This window comes from Pocillopora damicornis, chromosome 6, assembly GCF_964200805.1.
Source record: "Pocillopora damicornis chromosome 6, jaPocDami1.2, whole genome shotgun sequence".
NCBI classification, from domain to species: Eukaryota; Metazoa; Cnidaria; class Anthozoa; order Scleractinia; family Pocilloporidae; genus Pocillopora; species Pocillopora damicornis.
In genome coordinates, this window is record NC_142675.1 from 3,255,001 (window position 1) to 3,273,633 (window position 18,633).

Here is an 18,633-nt window from a genome sequence, read left to right on the forward strand (position 1 = left end):
ATACATGAGGGCAAGTCATTAATGTAAATCAGGAACAGTAATGGCCCTAAAACTGTACCTTGAGAGACTCCTGATGTCGCAAAACACTGATTTGATAAAACACCCTCCAAGGCTAACCCTCTGTGTTCTCTTAGTAAGAAACAATTGGATTCAGGACAACAAGCTGCCCTGAATTCCATAATGACTCAGCTTATAGAGCAGCTTCTGATGAGGTACTCTATCAACAGCTTTAAATGCTGGCTTTACGACTACAGTATGCCATAGCAAATTCATATTTTTTCACAATTTTCAGGGGAAGTATGCCCCCATTCCCCCCTCGGATGGTGATGCCTGCGGCATCCCATTTGAAGGCTAAAATGCAGATGAAAATCTCAGTCATGAAGGTAGCAAAGGGATGTGGGTTTTATAGAATTGTGTGTGTTCCCCCTGCCCCATTTGACTTTTAACCCTTAACACCCTAAGACACTGGTATTCATATTCTCCACACTGTTCTCTTTACATTTCCTATGGATCAGAGAAGGAGAATTTGTCAAAGAAGTATATTTGATAGTGAAACAAATAGAAGAGTCAGTTTAGAACATAAGAGCTACATCGATTGTCTGATAGGTGTTTTAATTGATGAAAATCTTTCTTGGAAAAACCAAGTTGACTATGTCATTCCTGAAATAAGTAAGACCATACAAATGATTACTAAGGTGAGATAGATTGTTCCATCATCTGTCCTCATAAATATCTACAAATCCTTAATTTTACCTAATTTTACCTATGGACTCCCTGCTTAGGGCAATGGGTCTAAAAAGTATATAGTAAACAAAATTGTTGTGCTCTTAAATCGCAAGGATTATGTTTAATTTACCTTACTGATAGAAAAGAACATGCCATTCGCTTATTTATAAATGCAAAAATTCCACCTACATGCATGTATTACCATCTTATATTATGAAGCTGTATGTAAATTAAAGCTTGCATGATGTTCATAACAACAGTGCACCTAATCTAACATCATTAAACCTTTTGTGAGAACATCAAACAATTATACCTAATAGTTACTCGCTCATCAACATTACAACTTTTTAGGATTAATTAAGTACTCTAGGTGTCAAAATCTGGAATGAGATCCCAAATGAATAGAAAAATTTGTTAAAGAAATCCTTCAAAAAAGAAACAAAAAAGCTCTCCTCAATATTCTAGAGACTGAAGATTCTTATATCAAGCCTGATGAGATAATGGTTAAATTCAAACACTGCAAAATTGAAACAAATTGAACTTGCAGTTGTACAATATCTTTGGTGCACTTAAATATTCGGGAATGTTTTTTCTTTTACAATGAATGTCTTTCATTTTCCATTTCCTTTTCTTGTGCATCCTTTAATGTTTTTATCATGTATTATTTTCATATTTACTGTCTACAAAATCTGCTCAAAATTTTCAATTTTTTTTTCTCATAAGTTAGAGAAACTAGTTTAAACCACCTAAAAGACATTTAATTTACCAAAAAAATCTTAAAAAGGAGAGAATATTTTAGGAAACCTTTGCAGAAGAGCAAAAGGTGTCATAATTAGAAACTGGCCTACAGCAGAGTGTTAATGTTTTCTGTAGGCTTTTGTCCAGGATCTCAATTTGCATATTGTTTTCATCACATCTTGCACTTTACATTCACTGGGAATCTGTAGCTCATTTTGCAAAATGTTGAGTAATTAGAGTATTCATCAAATGGTCTAAAAGAGTGGACTAAAAGTGGAAGAGAGCACAAGCCGAAGAAATTGAAATTAAGTTGTTCACTTTCACCAACTTGCTTGATATTACTTTTGGATTATGTTTAACTCATGTTCCTGTTTCATAAAATGACCTTTCCCGCAAATTTCAAAGGAGTTATTTGTCAGGAGGCTGGTCAGGGGGTTCCATGTTGTGTTTCATAATGGTCAGTGGCATGACCACATTGACACATGCTTTTGAAAAGGAGGCAAGAAAACTGTTAATTTCTTTGGAGGTCAAAAACTAGAGGTTTGTTTTTACACAAGTTACCTCAGTCTTCATTAATAGGTAATGTAGATCTGTTGGTTTTCATGAAAATTGCCTTGAATGTTCCTCAGAAGTGCATAAGGTTTTAATGAAATTTGAAATAATTATTTCTCTCACAATTTATCGGAGTTTGACATCAAGGGAAATCCAACCTCACAATATATTTTCTCAGTAACCAATGGGAATATCGAAATTGCCTGACACAGTTTGTTAGCCTATTATCTGCTGAGTAATACTGTTCAGTTTGTTTCAAGGTCTGGAGTAACACAGAGGCTGGTAATTCAGTAAAGCAAACGCCATCAATGCTGCATTTAAATGCTTACACGTGCCTACCAAAACAAACAACTGTGAAAAGTTTTGTCATTGACAAAATGCTAGGCATGAAACCATTTTAAATTTAGTGCTCCTGCAATCATCACCTTGCACAAGGTGATTGTAGCGAGAAATTACACATCATCCTTGATCAACAAGAGCATGCACATCGCTATTAAATCACTTGACCAATTATAATAATACTTATTATCAGCATAAATCTACAAGACCAATTGTATAATTGTAATGGTGCAGTCTGCAGAGCAGTAGGGGATTGTAATCATCGTAACAGCATGTGGACTGGTAAACAAAAGTAAAATGTACTGAGCTTAGTTAATTTGTTAATAAGTTTAGGACATAGTGGATTATTAGTAGATTATTATCTTTTAATAATTGATAAGGGTAGAGCCCAACAAGCTCTATATATTAACTGGCTTTGCTCCCACATTAGTGATGAAGACATAATTTCTCCTGGCAATATTGATACAATATAAAGCAAAAAAGGGATGAGAATAAAGAAAAATATCAAAAAGAGGATAATAAGTTCATGTAATACTCACAACATTATAAGAATTGTATGGCAGACAGTAAGGGGAATTACTAATGAGATCTGAGTTTGGAGGGAAAGAGTTTACTACTTAGTGATAGAAATCCATATGACACTATAAGATGATTTTTAATTACTATACTAAACATGTACATAAAGATATTAATAATTCTCATCTGTCCTAATTTCAGAAAGAAGTCACCTCTTCCAAGTGCATGTCTTAGTTTTCAACTGAGGTAAGAATAATGTCTGTAAAATGAACAGATATGCTAAGAATTCTTGATCATTGCAATGATGATAACTCTTTTCATTAAGTATATAAAATCCTGATGAATTAAGTTATATCATGGTTGATAAGTATTGTTGGCTTATTTAAGCTTGATATGTTTGAACAGGGGATGAAGGGGGGAGGGGTCTTGCACAGGTTACATCAAAAAGTTCAAATATTGCATCACTAAATATTGGGTAATTAAACAACTTTAAGGTTCACATAATTATTGCAAAAAGCAACAAATTTACAGTTCATGGGGTTTTACTTTCATACTCATCATCACAGATCGCAAAAATTAAAAACTCAGTCGCACATCAAGCAAAAACCCCTTTCACCCCCTTTATAATGAGGATGAATTGATCTTTACTACAGCACATGGCATCAGCTGCTACACCAGCATCTCCTTCTACCAAAGAGACAACCAACTATGCCCGACTCTGTCGCCTTTTGGTGGATGTTGGATCCCAAGCCTTGAGAGACACTTTTGATACCATTCATCCTCCTGTAGGACTTGATACAGTTTTGGGGCGTCATCCAGAGCATGCAACACTAAAGTCTCTAAAGAGCAAGAGGGTCTTGAATGCAACGCAATGGGGGAAACTGTATCCAGCTATTCCTTCATCTGTTTCGTCAAAAGGGTTTGATATCACCCTACTGATGGTGTTACTGAGGAACATCTGTAAGTTAGCTCCTCCAAGCACTGGATGGGACAGTCTTCCCCCGTCTACAGATTTGAGTAAGCAGGCCAACATCGCCAGGCTGAAATACTACCGTAATACTGTGTATGGCCATGCCAACCAAGCCTCTGTGGACGATGTTGCATTCAACAACTACTGGCTGGACATCAGCAATGCCATAGTAGGAATGGCAGGAGCAGGTTATGGAGCTGCTATCAGCAAGCTTAAAAATGAGTGTATGGACCCTGATACTGAAGAACACTACAGGCAGCTGCTGAAGCAGTGGAAGGAAGATGAAGACAATGTTAAAGAAAAGCTCCAAGAAATTGAAGGTGCAAATAATTCGTACCTAAGAATGTAACCTTAGTCAAGCAGAAGGTGTCGGGAGGAATGACAAAATCAGCCTTGGACATTTAGGTTTTGATTGGTGTAGTTATGTTTCAGTTACGACTTTTTAATGTTACCCACTGGTAATCTACAGTGGCCATAATCCACATTGGCCAAGAATACTCGAGCAAATCGTCATCTGATCAGAAGCAAAAATAAAACCAATCACGATACAATGATAAACAGACAGGTGCTGAAGATTAAAAAAAAAATTTCTAGAGGGATTTATCGTTTGCTTAAATCACAGATTCTCAAAAACAGGTTTAGATAAAGAGAAAAATTTTGGGTGGAGAAAGAAATATTCTGATCCTCCATGAGGAATCGAACCTCAGACCTTCGGATTCCGCGCTCCGCTGCTGTATTACTGAGCCACACAGACGCTATGGTGAACTTAGGCCCATTACGTAGTTCCTATATGACACGCGTCCTGCATGCTGCTACGATCAGCAATGTCGATAACAGCCTGTTTTTAAATAGAATAAGAAAGATCGTAAATTTTGAGCTTGGCTAAAAAAATAGAGATGACAAGATGTTTTCCATGCTCGTGACAAGATGTTTTTCATCTTGTCACGAGCGTGGGAAAAAGAAAACAAAAAAAACAAAAACAAAAAAGCTTAAGAGAGAGAAAAAACGCTAGATAGTTACCAATGAGATCAAGGGAGTGAAAGGGTTTATGAGTGTTATGTTAAAAAAAAGGTAAGACTTTGCTGCAGGAAAACTAACGTGATTTTTCACTCTCAGCTAGCACATGGAACATTAAAAAAGACCTTAATCAGGTAAGATGTGAAGTAGGAAATATTGCGGAAAAATTGAATACGATGATGGCTCGACAACAGGAAATAAAGGATCGAGGTAAGTTCAGGATGAAACTCCATCTCTCTCGCTTAATCTCTGATCAGAAAAATAGATTATGTTTTGGCGTGAGATTTATCAATCTTTAGCACATATCTTTGTTGGCTTTTAACGCTTGTTTGGGCGTTATTTGTACCCGAGAAGACATTTAATCGTTTCAAAAAGGATTTAGACCCAATCTCTAAGGGAAGTTCTAACTTACGAAACCGTAAAAATGTTGTTACCCTCAGATAAAGTGACGAATGACTTTGACTGGATGAGAACTGAAATTGGAAATCTACGTGATAAGCTGGACACTTTGATAGCACGACATCATGAAGCGCAAGATCAGGGTGAATTCTTAATGCCATTTCTTACGTCACTTTTACAACTAAAATTAACCTTTTAAAATCGAGTGAAGTTTGAGAGGTGCTTTAAAATTTTCTAACCTATCAACTGTCAAAGCGCAGTGTGGTGCATATTTCTGTATGCATTTTGATTATTTTAATGATTAATGAAAATGTACCACACCCCCTTTCCTCCCCCCCCCCAAAAAAGAAAAACAACAAGAAGAAACAATAAAACAGAAAAAAAGTATTAGTGATACTAATATTCCCAAATAGATTAAAAGAAATGAATGAAGGTTTTTTGGTTTTCCATTGTTGGTTGTTTCATATACGCATGAAATACGAATAAAAACTTGTTTCAGCTATTTCAATTAAAGTAAAGGGAAAAAGAAACCTGGACTTATTTCAGAAAAATATGTGCTTTGAAATTTAGAAAAAATGACAAATGACATTGATCAGATGAGAAGTGAAATTGGAAACATACAAGACAAGCTGTCAAGTTTAATGATGGCCCGACAAGAGGAAACACAGCATCAAGGTTAGTCCCTACAGCAGCTATGAATTCCAGGGCGATTCATCTATTGAAATGCGGAGCTTCGGGAGAGTCAATATTAAGAGGGTGTTCACCGTAAGAATGTTGCATTTTTTGAGTGAACAAGGTGAAAACAGATTAAACCTATATATAACCTCGTGGAACGAAACATAAAGGCCCGGTTATTGACGCAAAGTTTGGCCGTTGTTTAACAAAACCACGTCCTAAACTATCTTCAATTTAGCCGAACCTTTTATCTGAAAAGTCATTTTTGTGAAAAGTGTCAAGAGAGCCGAGAGCTAACTGCGGAAGGACATTCATTTAATTAAATCAACCCTCTTCTAGGGAATGCCTAAGGCCCATTGTGTAAAACTGTGGTTTGGGTTAGACCTCGTTTAAATAGCCGACTCAAAGTTTGTAAACTAACGTGGCTCCAACTGCAAATAATAAATAAGGCAAATATACTGACACAACTTGGCATACAATCGCACGGAAATTACGCACAATACAGTAAAGAGGTACTGTTTGTTTTCAAAACACAGTTTACACAACATAAACTTGAAAGAAAAGTCTAAAGATGGGCAATGAATAATGCTTAATTTTCATTGAAAGTAGACTTGTGTCTTTTGCGTGGAAAAAGGTACTCTCTAGAAGGATTTGCAATAAGACCTCTCATTGCCGTTTGTGTAACCGGCGAGGCTGTCGTGTTTGGGTTTTGCCTTACAGCTCTTTTCCGGGCACAGCCGCCTATAAGACCATCGTCACCCGATTATGGAAATAGTTACCTAAACCTCTGCCAAAACCATTTGACATGTTGCACAGCAGAGCTGGGAATTACTGTCGCTCATTAACAATGACATTAAGTTATTTTTGAAAAGTTTATTGTTTTTCCTACGCGATCTATTTTAAATGGAGTGGCTATCAGTTGACGCTTCTCTTTCGCTAATAATATTGAAATGTTCATCCTTAGGGGACGTCAAAAATTACCTTGATCAAATCAAAATTGATGTTGGAAACATGAGTCTCAGGTTGGACGATTTGGTAGCAAAACAAAGAGAAACAAAGCAGCAAGGTGCGTACTGCGCTAACTAAATAACAATTGGAATACGGGCTCGAGTTGGATTTCGAGGGCGAAGCTTGAGTCAACTGTCACGCGTGAAACTGAGAGCGAAAAATCTAATAGTTTAATTTAATCTAAAAGTCATTCAAAACTGGGAAAAAAGACAGGCTCGTGTTTTTATTGAACATTAACACAAATGGGCCATCCCCTGTGCTGTTGACATTTCTTTCTATCTGTCACGGAATAAAAAGTGAGTAGCTAAGCCAATCAGATTGCAGCATTTACGATCGAACGTATTACTACACTAAACCCTAATAATATCAGCGCTTGGGGAGAATAACAAAAAATTATTTTGAAATATTGGGGTAGGAATCAGTTACAGCAATTGTTATTTCATCACAAATTGAATCAGATTCCTCCATGGGAAGGAAGAACCCTTCATAATTTGCCTCACATACAACGTGTGGCTTCTTAGCTCAGTTGTAAGCAACACGGTGATGAGGAGCTTTGGCCCCGAAAAGAATTCGCAGCACGCATTCTACAGAGGCGCGATCATTTCTGTCATCAGTATATAGAATTACTTTAACGCTTGCAGTCAGTAGGTGTCTATGCGGTTATTTAAACCTGTTGATTTTAACTTAGGGCCAGTTCACATCGAAGTGGGGGACCCCAAGTAGGTGAGGTGACCCGCCTAGATGGGGTAACCCGCCTTTCCATATAATCTCTCATGTTATCTTGATCACGTTTACATGATAGGTGGGGTAACTCGCCAAGGCGGGTTGCCCGGTCTGCCAGATAGGGTAACCCTGTATGCCAGGGTGACAATTTACCATGTAAACGTCTCAAGGTGGGGTAACCCGCCTAGCCGGGGTCGCGTTCATAATAAAAAGCTCAAAAGCTAAACACGTACGTCTTAAAACTTTGTACATTTCTTAACCGTCTCAAGGTAGAAATCACCAGAAACCGCAACGGACACACAAGGAGTGTAAAATGTTCACATTTTGGGATATTTAGCTTTGAAAATCGACCATATTTCGTTTCCCAAACTTTTCCCTATAACGGATTCAGTCTACGATTCCTCGCGTAACCTAATACCGCGGAACACAACGCGTGACGCTTTCATGAATAAACACAAATGTGTCCGAGAATAAATCTTTCGTCTTTCTGGAGATGTGAGCTTGGGACGCCTATGCTGAAACTCCCTAATTGCAAGCGCAACAACAACCTCAAGAAACCTCACCCTAGCACCCCGAGGTTGTAAGATTGCATGTAAACGCGTTTTATTTTTCGACCACGGCTAGGCGGGTTACTTCAACTACCTGGGGTCCCCCACCTCCATGTTAACAGGCCTCTAAAGGTTCACCTGATAACTAATACTTCATCTAATTTTAAAAGCGCGAATTTCAATTACGAACCACAATAAATCTTGGACCGGAATCACTTGGCGCGATCTCATCATGGAGGCCAAAGTCCGGCTTCCATCGATCGGCTGAGCTTTCTAGAGTTACGGCATACAATCTCGACCATCTGTGCTAACAAAAAGTTAATGTGGAATCAAGCCCAAAGCTTTTGCAAAGAACGAAATCTTTCGTCGATTCCCGATGACTGCAATACGTTCTATCCTGCCAGCAGTTCCCAACCGCGCCAACAAAGGCTGTTCGTTAAATACCACGTCACCAAACATGTTGTATGCTCATTTGGTCTCTGTGCCGGACTAATTAGACAGCGAGAATTTCCTGCAGATGCATTCGTGAGGTGTCAAAATGTAATGTTGGAAACTGCGCGATATGTCAATTATTCTTAATTTGATTGACATTTATAAGTGATTTCGTTTTATAAACAACATGTATGCGGCACGTATTTTATCGCTCCTTATATGGCATTGTTCCACTTGCTTACAGCGGGACGTTCAGTGCGTGTTTTTTCGAATAAGTCTAGAGTTGTGGGTGGGAGTTAACCAAAGCGTTGAAATAGAATCGTTAAATCAAGTGAATTAACCGTGACTTAATTAGAAAGCGTGGTACAGCCTTTTCACGTTTTCGACAATAAACCTGTTAAATCAAATCGCTCTCGACCGTGCACTTTAGGCGGGAAATGCCTCTGGTCGAATAATCATGGGGAATTGCAGAGATGTCCGTCAAGAATAGCCGAGCTTGACAAAGACATTCGGGAACCAGTAAAGGATAATGATTATATAAGTTAACGGTAGATGCCTCAACTTTCAGTCCAAAGAAAGAGTCCAGGCAAAGAACGGTCTCCTGATATTAACTAGTGTGAATTCAATTTTTCGTTTCCTACCTGAGGGTTAATTTTTAATCTCTCTTATACCCTCTCGGGTAGTACATATCTGAGGATTATTTTAAATCTCTACTCTACCCTCCTGGGTAGTGTATACCTGAGGGTTACCTTTAATCTCAACTATGCCCTCTTGTGTAGTATATACCTGAGGGTTATTTTCAATCTCTTCTATAGCCTCTCGGGTAGTGTAATACCTGAGGGTTATTTTCAATCTCTTCTATACCCTCTTGGGTAGTGTATACCTAAGGGTTACTTTAAATCTCTCTATTATACCCTCTTGGGTAGTGTATACCTGAGGGTTCATTTTAATCTCTACTATACCCTCTTGGATAGTGTATACCTAAGGGTTACTTTTAATATCTTCTATACCCTCTTGAGTAGTGTATACCTGAGGGTCACTTTAATCTCGTCTATACCCTCTTGGGTAGTGTATACCTGAGGGTTACTTTAAATCACTACTATACCCTCTTGGGTAGTGTATACCTAAGGGTTATTTTTAATCTTTCTTATACCCTCTTGGGTAGTGTATACCTGAGGGTTACTTCAAATCGCTACCATACCCTCTTGGATAGTGTATACCTGAGAGTTATGTTTAATCTCTTCTATACCCTCTTGGGTAGTGTATACCTGAGGATTATTTTTATGCTCTTCTTAATCCCCTTTACACGGCAGTTGCGTTAGATAGATAGTTAGTTAATTATCAAGAACCTTGCAGCCACAGGCTGAATTACGTTTGATTTACAATAAAATATATACTACAAAAAATACATGGCTAAGAAGAACTAATTAAAAAGACAAAAATATATAATTAAGAGGAAAACAATATTACATCATTGCTTTATGGACATAGTGATGGATAAAACTATTTCGAGTACGAATGGTGTGGAGGCGCCGTGTAGTAAAAGAGTGCTGACTCCTTAAATTGACTTCGCACTCATTCTTGGGAGGTAGTAAGCCATAGAGCTTGTGCGAGGGATTAGACAGGATGGAATTAAAAAGCTTATCACATAAGAACTCGCGGCGGTTGTGTAAGGGAACTAGACCAGTCAAAAGAAGCGCCTCATTGTACGAACAATCTGGATAGATAATACGTAAAGCTCGCCTTTGACATCTCTCAAGATCTACTGAAAGGTATTGCGGGAGGCTATGATGATAAACAGGGCATGCATATTCAGTGACAGGCCTAATACAAGTCAAATAGAAGAGCAAAAGTTCCTCCGACTTGACTTGTGCTTGACTTGACTTGACTCGACTTGACTTAGACGATATTGACTTAGACGATATTCGTAAGCGTGGATTTGCTTACAATAACCTTAAATATACTAACGTTGTTTTAGAGAAACGTGAAGCCTAGCTTCTACTCTGTTATAGTCAATTTTAGCAAGAGGGTTGTCTTCGGAAAAGCTAAAAATGCCGTTCCAAAACCTTCGCATTTAAAAGGTCATTTTAAGAATAGTTGCATTGGAACAAAGCATGTAGACGGAGCAGGGAGACCATCAGTTGAAAGCGATGTATATTCTCTGGATTATCTAATCATCACAGTTTCCGGTCCTTAAAAGTTCCAAACCGTTACCTGTGTAAAGAAGGGTTTGTCTGAGTTAGCCTTAAATAGGCTTAGGCCTTTGATCATGGAGGTGAAATCAGATTTACCAGTGCCGCTTTTAAGGCTATTTTTGAGTTTCTTCTTTTACGTGTTTTAAATTGTTCCTGTTATATGTTGCTCTAACATTTGGCCAGGACTATTTGTGGACCTTGTGTTAACGATTTACCGTTGTCTTCTTCAAGACATGCATTGTTTCTACAAAGAAAATAAGCTTAGCGTACCGCCCCTTAGGTTATTTCAAATTAGATCCGTTAAGTTTTCTCGAGAAATTTCCCAGAGCTCTTGTTTCTAGACAATGTGCGAACAAAGTAGTGTTGCATCTGGAAAATGATTAGAAATGTAATAATGGGAAGGTGAATTTTTTTTTCCTTTCATTCGGAAGCACAGGTTCGAATTTCATCGAAGGCTGAACCTTTTCGCAGATTTATTCCTGTAACTTTTAAAATTATCGCTTACCTGTGGGTATCATGGTTGTATTTATGACAGAATGGTAACAAATAACAGCCACTGGCATTGTAGAGGATCCAAGCCTCAAACGTTTCGATTTCGCGAATGGATATACTTTCATTTTACCAACTGAGCCAAAGAGGCAAGTTAGAGAATTATCTCATCTACCAGGCTGATTTTTTGACCAACATCTTGCTTAACAAATAGAGAAGCCTTGACTGTGCTCTGTTCTGTTATAAAGCACGCAGGAAGCGGCTAGAGCACGAAAGAAGGGTAGGGAGAAACACGAGACGTAGTCGAGTGTTTCTTCCCACTTCTTGAGTGCTCTAGCCGCTTCCTAAGTGCTTTATAACAGAACAGAGCACAATCAAGGCTTCTCTATTTGTTTTATAATAAAGAATCCGTTAAATTACCCAAGCATTAATTTCAATTTTCAAAACAAACTTTATTTCCAAAGCGAACAACAATGTCGTCAGCATGCTCTATACTCTCATAAAGCACGCTACAATAAGCCAATCAGAATCCCTGTTAGAATGGTTCAAATAATCTGATTGGCTGTACAAGACTAAAGCTGTCAAAAATGTCAAACCATCAAAGTTCAAAAACCATTAAAGTTCACATTCTACGATAGTTTACAAACTAAAATAGTTCGGCAAGTCGAATTTAACACTTTTGCCTGAAGTTTTTAAGTCTCTAATACAGAATCTTGAAGGGAAATGTTGAGTGAACTTCAGCCGAATTATTGCTCATAAAAACACGCGAGTTTTTTCACATGACAAGGTAGAAAACAAACTGTTAAAGGCGAGTATTTTTTGAATGAAGGACAGCCGAATTCACCGGAACATGAAGATCGCTCGTGATGACAGCGCCGCAAAACTCGGCTGGAGATGCTAATGTGAATTGCAACTTAACGTATCGGAAAAGGATATCAGAGCAAGCTCTTATTTTTTCACTCGAAAGGCGGCCGATGTAGTTTCTGAGGCTTGCTTTATTGTGATGACCGGAGATCGCCATGATGAGCGAGCCGCGATGAACTTAGCATGATCATATTCGCTCAGACACCGTCATGATAAGTATGAATTTTAACAATTATGCCAGCTTGGTTATATTTTTCATCATTTCTGTTTTGTTCTGTTTTGTTTTTGAACACTGAACTTTATATACTATAAGAGTGTTAGCTGTGTTTGATTTTTATTACCGTACGTAAGCTTGCAATCTAACTGAGCGTGAAAATCTTTAAAACTCGGAATGTTTATTTTGTGTTTCCTTTGAGGATTTTTGTATCTGCTCACGTTTTAATAACGTAAATTACGGCACCTGATATGTTTACAAACCTTTGTTTGATTCTTCTGTTGCTACTTGCCGGCTCTCTTCAGTTCCGAAATTTCACTTTCAATTATCGGGAAAAAGTTAAAAAGAAGTCCCGGAAAAGCTCGAACATAGTACAATTGGCAGATGGCGTGACAGCTGTAGCTCAGCTCTATGCTCCATACTCTCATAGAGCACGCTCTTTCAACCTATGACAGCGCGCGTTATATCCGAAATTTATAATAAATATAGTTAATATGACGCAGGGAGAGGAAGCGGGCTTATTAAAGTTTAGGCTTTTTCGTAGAGACTACGTAAAGATCTCTCACATGGATCCCTTTCGCCCTCAATAACTTCCTTATCAATTTTAAAATCAGAAATTATCAAAGGACAGTTGATAATTAGTATTTATGTAAACGATCTACCAAATGTTTGTCAAAATTGTTCAACTGCTTGCTACGTGGATGACTAAGCTCCTATTGTCTTTGACCGTGAACGACTCTGCTTGGATCATTCAAAGTGTTAATTCCGACTTACAACGGATTCGCAATTGGTGTTTCAACAATTGTTCGATGCTTAGTCCAGATAAGACGAAACTAATAGTCTTTGGCAGCCGAAGAATGTCTTCGAAATTACTGGACTTTAAATTATCCCCACTAGGAAAAGACATTAACCCGGCTCAATCAGTCAAAGACCTTGGAGTAATTTCTGATCCCACGCTATCTTTTGATAATCATATTTCTACTGTAATATCGTCTTGCATGTCGAAATTATCTAAGATAAGCCGTATTACGTTTTCGATAAACAACTGCTTGAAACCATGATAAACGTGTATGTTTTCAGTAAACGATATTACTGTTCATCAGTATGGTCATCCACCTCAGCCTGTAATATTTGTAAGTTGCTATACGTTCAAAACTTTGCCGCGCGAACTATCTGCAACGTAAAGAAGTCTGACCATATCTCTCCTGTATTAAGAAACTTACGTTGGCTCCCCGTAAACACACAACTGTATTGCCGAGATCCTACTTTAACATTTAAATGTATGACGGATCAAGCCCCGGAATACTTAACATCTATGTATATAACAAGAGGCAGCGTATCTGGACGTATAACCAGAAACTTTCAACGATTAAACATTCCTCTTTTTAAAACTGCAACAGGACAGAAAACGTTTTATTATAAAAGTGTATCTATCTGGAACAAGTTAGATCCAAGCCTTAAATGATGTAAGAGTCCCGCTTCCTTTAAGACAGCTGAAAAAATCACCTTTTGAATGAATTTTTAAACTAAACATATTTTATTTAAAGATATATAATTCGTATTGCATTGTATGCATTTTCATTTTGTAATCCAATTTCGTCACTGAAAAGCTCCACATTGGGATGTGTTCAATAAATGTATGTAAATGTATGTGTACTTTTCCAGTCTAAAGAAGGAAGCGATGACGTGATTTTTTGTTCCTACAGGTTTGAATAGCTTAAACTCTCTAAACTCAAATGTGAAAGAAGAGAAACCAGTTTTTTCAAAATTGGTTTCTCTTGACCGAACGCTAATCAATATGATATTTGATACGTTTTGTTCACCTTTTTCGTCTTGATACAGAATCATTTATCAGAATTTAGCCGTTTAAGATGTTTAGAAAATCAATTTGTGTGTTCTTAATGCTCTACCCTACTATCTTTTCTTTCTAAAATGGTTAAAATCTAAGATTTATGTATAATTCTGCTGTCACGTTAGCAAAATCACCATAACTTTGAAGTCACTAAGGCGAAGAAAATTAATAAGTGAAAGATGTTTTTACATTTCTATAATTTCGAACATCCTATTGGAAGAAATCCACCGCAGTTTGCTATGGTCTGGTCTGGACTTGAGAAGTATCATCCAAGGAAGAAAGAGTACTTTTGACCAATCTTAAAAAAAAGGCTAACGGGTGTTTTTAAATAAATTATGGCTAACCTCTGAATGAATACTTATCAAAATTGGAATGCTTTCTAAACCTCTAATATATCGCAAAATTTAGGAACACAAACGATTTCTTGCAGCATGCGGTGTGTTACGAGGAGCGAGCTTGTCAACTTTTTGAAATTTTTGATATCGCAAGGGGTCAAAAAAGGGCTTTTTGCAGCTTTGACTATTTAGAGCTCTCAAAAAAATTTTAACGTATTTCTAGAAACCAACGTGGTTTTATTTACTTACTACCAAAGATAATTTAATGGGCAGAGTTTGAGGCAAAACTTTTCTCTGATGTGAAACGCCTTGGACCGCTCTTTCAGAGATCGCCACTTAATTGATACACAGTAGCGTATGAAATCGACATGACAACTCATTATATGCCTCGGATATTGATCATGTCGAGTTTAAAGTCTGCCTAGTTTCCAAGCCCCTCGCCCGTGTAGTGTTCTCAAACTTTTGCACACTCAGAGAGAAATGTCTTATTTTGCAGTTGTTTTCAAAATGTATAATAAAACATCTGTTTAATTCCGTTTTTTTCATGCTATTGTGAATTATCAAACTTCGTGTCTTTAATATGTGCTTCAGCCTTCGGTTTCGGCAGATAACTCAGACCAAGGTGGTGATATTTCACGATATCATGCTCAGTATCATCCTATAATTGCTTATTTTGCGAGAGTCATGGCGTCATATGGCGTGTCGGTAAGAATGCCTTATAAAACTAACAGCTAATTCTTTTTCAGATGGATTTGACCCAACTGGAATTATTGATAATGTTCGTCAACTCTACAAAAAGCGGGAAGGTTGGCTGGCACCGTTTCCCTGGTGTGAAGATTTTCACTTCTCCTTTGACGACATCTACACCAGGCTTAAAGTCATCTACAGAAAGAAAACGAGAGGAACCGAAACAGACCGAGTTGTCACGATGTCTGAAATCTTTAACAAGCACGAAGAATGTGAGGAACCAAGAGTAGTATTAATTGAAGGGAAGCCTGGTATGGGAAAGACAACGTACTGTAAAAAAGTTGTTGTCGACTGGGCCGCAGGAAAACACACAACTGGAAATTGCTTCACAAACTTCGTAATAGTTCTTTTGATCAAATGTCGTGATGTTGAGTCTGGCCTTTGGGAGGCTATTGAAGATCAACTTCTGCCTCGAGAAGTTGGTGAAGACCAACGAGAGAGATTCTTCGACTTAATTCGCCACAATCAATCTAATGTTCTTCTGGTACTCGATGGATTGGATGAAGTTTCTGAGAAGAAGCTTGCTATGTTTTCAGAAATTATTCAAGGGCGAGTACTGCCAAACTGTCGTGTGGTTGCTACGGCACGACATGAAGCTGGAGTCAAAGTTCGAAAATACTGCGACACGCTGCTGGAGGTTGAGGGATTTACTCTAAAAGATGTAGAAACCTTCGTCAGAAATTACTTTAGAGCCGAACCAGAACTGGCCGAGCAGCTTATCAAACACCTATATTATGCTTACAACTTATATGAAATATTGACGAATCCTCTCAACACTGCGCTTCTTTGCCTGGTCTATGAAGATTTGAAAGGTGTATTTCCTGAATGCAGAACGAAGCTGTACATGGAAATAGTGGAGTGTGTACTAAGGAGGTACAGAACAAAGCAGCAATTACCAGAAAATGGTGAAGACCTTGTAGACCTTTACGAAAGCCAATTGAAACACCTTGGTTCGATAGCTTTGAAAGGTTTACTTGAAGACAACTTGGATTTTGACGAGAAGGAGCTTGGAAAACACAAAGCAAGCGATTTACCTGGATTTGGATTTCTGTCAGTTCAGCCTGGAGGCAGTAAACTAAGACCAACTAGACGTTATAGCTTTCTTCACAAGACTTTCCAAGAATTCTTCGCAGCCTTCTATCTCAGTTGTCAGCTTATCCAGAAAGAAATCAGTACGAACAGCATAGCTGCTGGCAAAAAATATCGCCATCAACTGAAAGATGTACTTCTGTTTACATTTGGTATGTTAGCAGCACGATGCGAGGAAACAGTGGTGACTCTTCTGAAAAGCATAGCAACACAATTAAACCGGGAAGAAGAGGAAGACGTGGACGTTATATTAGAGTGTGTTAATGAATGCAAAAAGAAGAACAAAAATGTTGATGAAAAGTTGGCTACCGCTCTTGGCGCTTCTCTTCAAACCGAAACTGTTAAAGTTTCAAGTGTAAAAGTGGATGAAACTCTAGCTGTCTTTTTAAGCAACTTTCTGAAAACAAATACAACTGTGACAAACTTAACATTGAATGAATCTTCGCAAGATGGGGTTGCCGCTCTGGCAGAGTGTTTGAAATATAATGCATCGCTGGAAACGTTGAGCTTGGATGGTAATGGAATTGGTGATGATGGTGCTGATGCTCTGGGTGAGTGTTTAAAATATAACAAATCGCTGACAACGTTGGATTTGAGTGATAATGAAATTGGTGGTAATGGTGCTGCTGCTCTAGGGGAGTGTTTGAAATATAACAAATCGCTGACAACGTTGGATTTGAGTGATAATGAAATTGATGATGATGGTGCTGCTGCTATGGGTGAGTGTTTGAAATATAACAAATCGCTGACAACGTTGGATTTGAGTGATAATAAAATTGGTGATGATGGTGCTGCTGCTCTGGGTGAGTGTTTGAAATATAACAAATCGCTGACAACGTTGGATTTGAGTTATAATGAAATTGGTGATGATGGTACTGCTGCTCTGGGTGAGTGTTTGAAATATAACAAATCGCTGACAACGTTGGATTTGAGTTATAATGAAATTGGTGATGATGGTGCTGCTGCTCTGGGTGAGTGTTTGAAATATAACAAATCGCTGACAACGTTGAATTTGAGTTAAAATGAAATTGGTGATGATAGTGCTGCTGCTCTGGGTGAGTGTTTGAAATATAACAAATCGCTGACAACGCTGAATTTAGGCAGTAATAAAATTGGTGATGATGGTGCTGCTGCTCTGGTTGTTACGTAGGAGTGTCATCCTCATGTGACAATACTTGCAATAAATAGAACCCTTCTAGGACATGGCTACCTTGCCTTATGACCAACTTTAAGAAGCGTTTACGTCAGGAATAAGCAGCGATTAATGACTCTGACCTTGAACAGGATGAATGTACAGTAGCTTCCATTTATCGATATCAGTATTAGTATAAGACTTACATAGCATCTGTTTGCCAAGATTATTTACTTTTGTAGGAGCTTTTATAAAAGCGTGTACGTTTAGTCAAGAGACCGTTACACTTTATTACAATCTTATCCACACAACTTTTACCTTGTCACGTTTAATGGATAAAGCTGTTAAAAGAAACTATGCTTCATCTGTGACGCGCGTGCGTGTAAACCACCAGATTATCGGCGCGAGGATAATTTGGAAACATTGGACTGCCTCGGATTTTGTTGTATATTTAAAATCGGATGTAATGTTTTTTTGTATTCAGCAATAAATTCTGCTCACGTATTTTTTCTGCCATAATTGGTTAAAGGTTAGTAATTATTCTTTGGTGATCAGTTACTTGATTCTCATAAACTTACTTTAGTGTGATAATGTGCTGACACTTTTAAGTTCTGTGAGAAATTTGAAGTTGATAATTCTTAGGGTGCAAAGAGTTAATTAATTGAGTTGTAGCTATGTTGTATGGTAAGACTCTTTATGATGACTACATGAGGCTTTGTTGTAGGCTGTGAAGAACAATCTATTTTACGAAGTGAAATTTTTTTTTAGAAAAGTTGTTACAAGACATTTTTTAATTTTGTAAGGGTATGTTTACTTGAACCATTTATGTATTTATTAAGACGTAACTGATATAAATAAAGGTATTTTCAGTAGAATTTCAGTTTTTCTCCTCTATTTTTTGTTGATGCGTATACTTTTTTTTGCGTTCATCCAGAAAGTCCGTTTGATTACGATGCTCCTTAGCCTGCTGCTTCCTTTCTTCAATTCCCTTTTTTCGTTTGATATTTCTTGTAAACTGACCCATGGTCGATGCAATTTGGATGTTTTAAGGGGTGGGTTTTAATCTGCTTACA

The 18,633-nt window shown here is 37.8% G+C and overlaps 1 protein-coding gene across 1 annotated transcript in view; it reads left to right on the plus strand.

Annotated features, from left to right (window-relative positions):
* The window catches only part of LOC149043469 (uncharacterized), a 23,591-nt gene extending 5,156 nt beyond the window's left edge, over window positions 1-18,435 (plus strand). Inside the window, exons 3-9 of the mRNA XM_089210204.1 lie at window positions 3,073-3,117; window positions 3,525-4,161; window positions 4,958-5,068; window positions 5,299-5,400; window positions 5,828-5,932; window positions 6,897-6,998; window positions 15,339-18,435. Of these exons, the coding sequence (XP_089066330.1) occupies window positions 3,528-4,161; window positions 4,958-5,068; window positions 5,299-5,400; window positions 5,828-5,932; window positions 6,897-6,998; window positions 15,339-17,449 (3,165 nt within the window). The 5' untranslated portion in view covers window positions 3,073-3,117; window positions 3,525-3,527 and the 3' untranslated portion in view covers window positions 17,450-18,435. The remainder of the gene's footprint in view (window positions 1-3,072; window positions 3,118-3,524; window positions 4,162-4,957; window positions 5,069-5,298; window positions 5,401-5,827; window positions 5,933-6,896; window positions 6,999-15,338) is intronic.
* The last annotated feature ends 198 nt before the right edge of the window (window positions 18,436-18,633 follow it).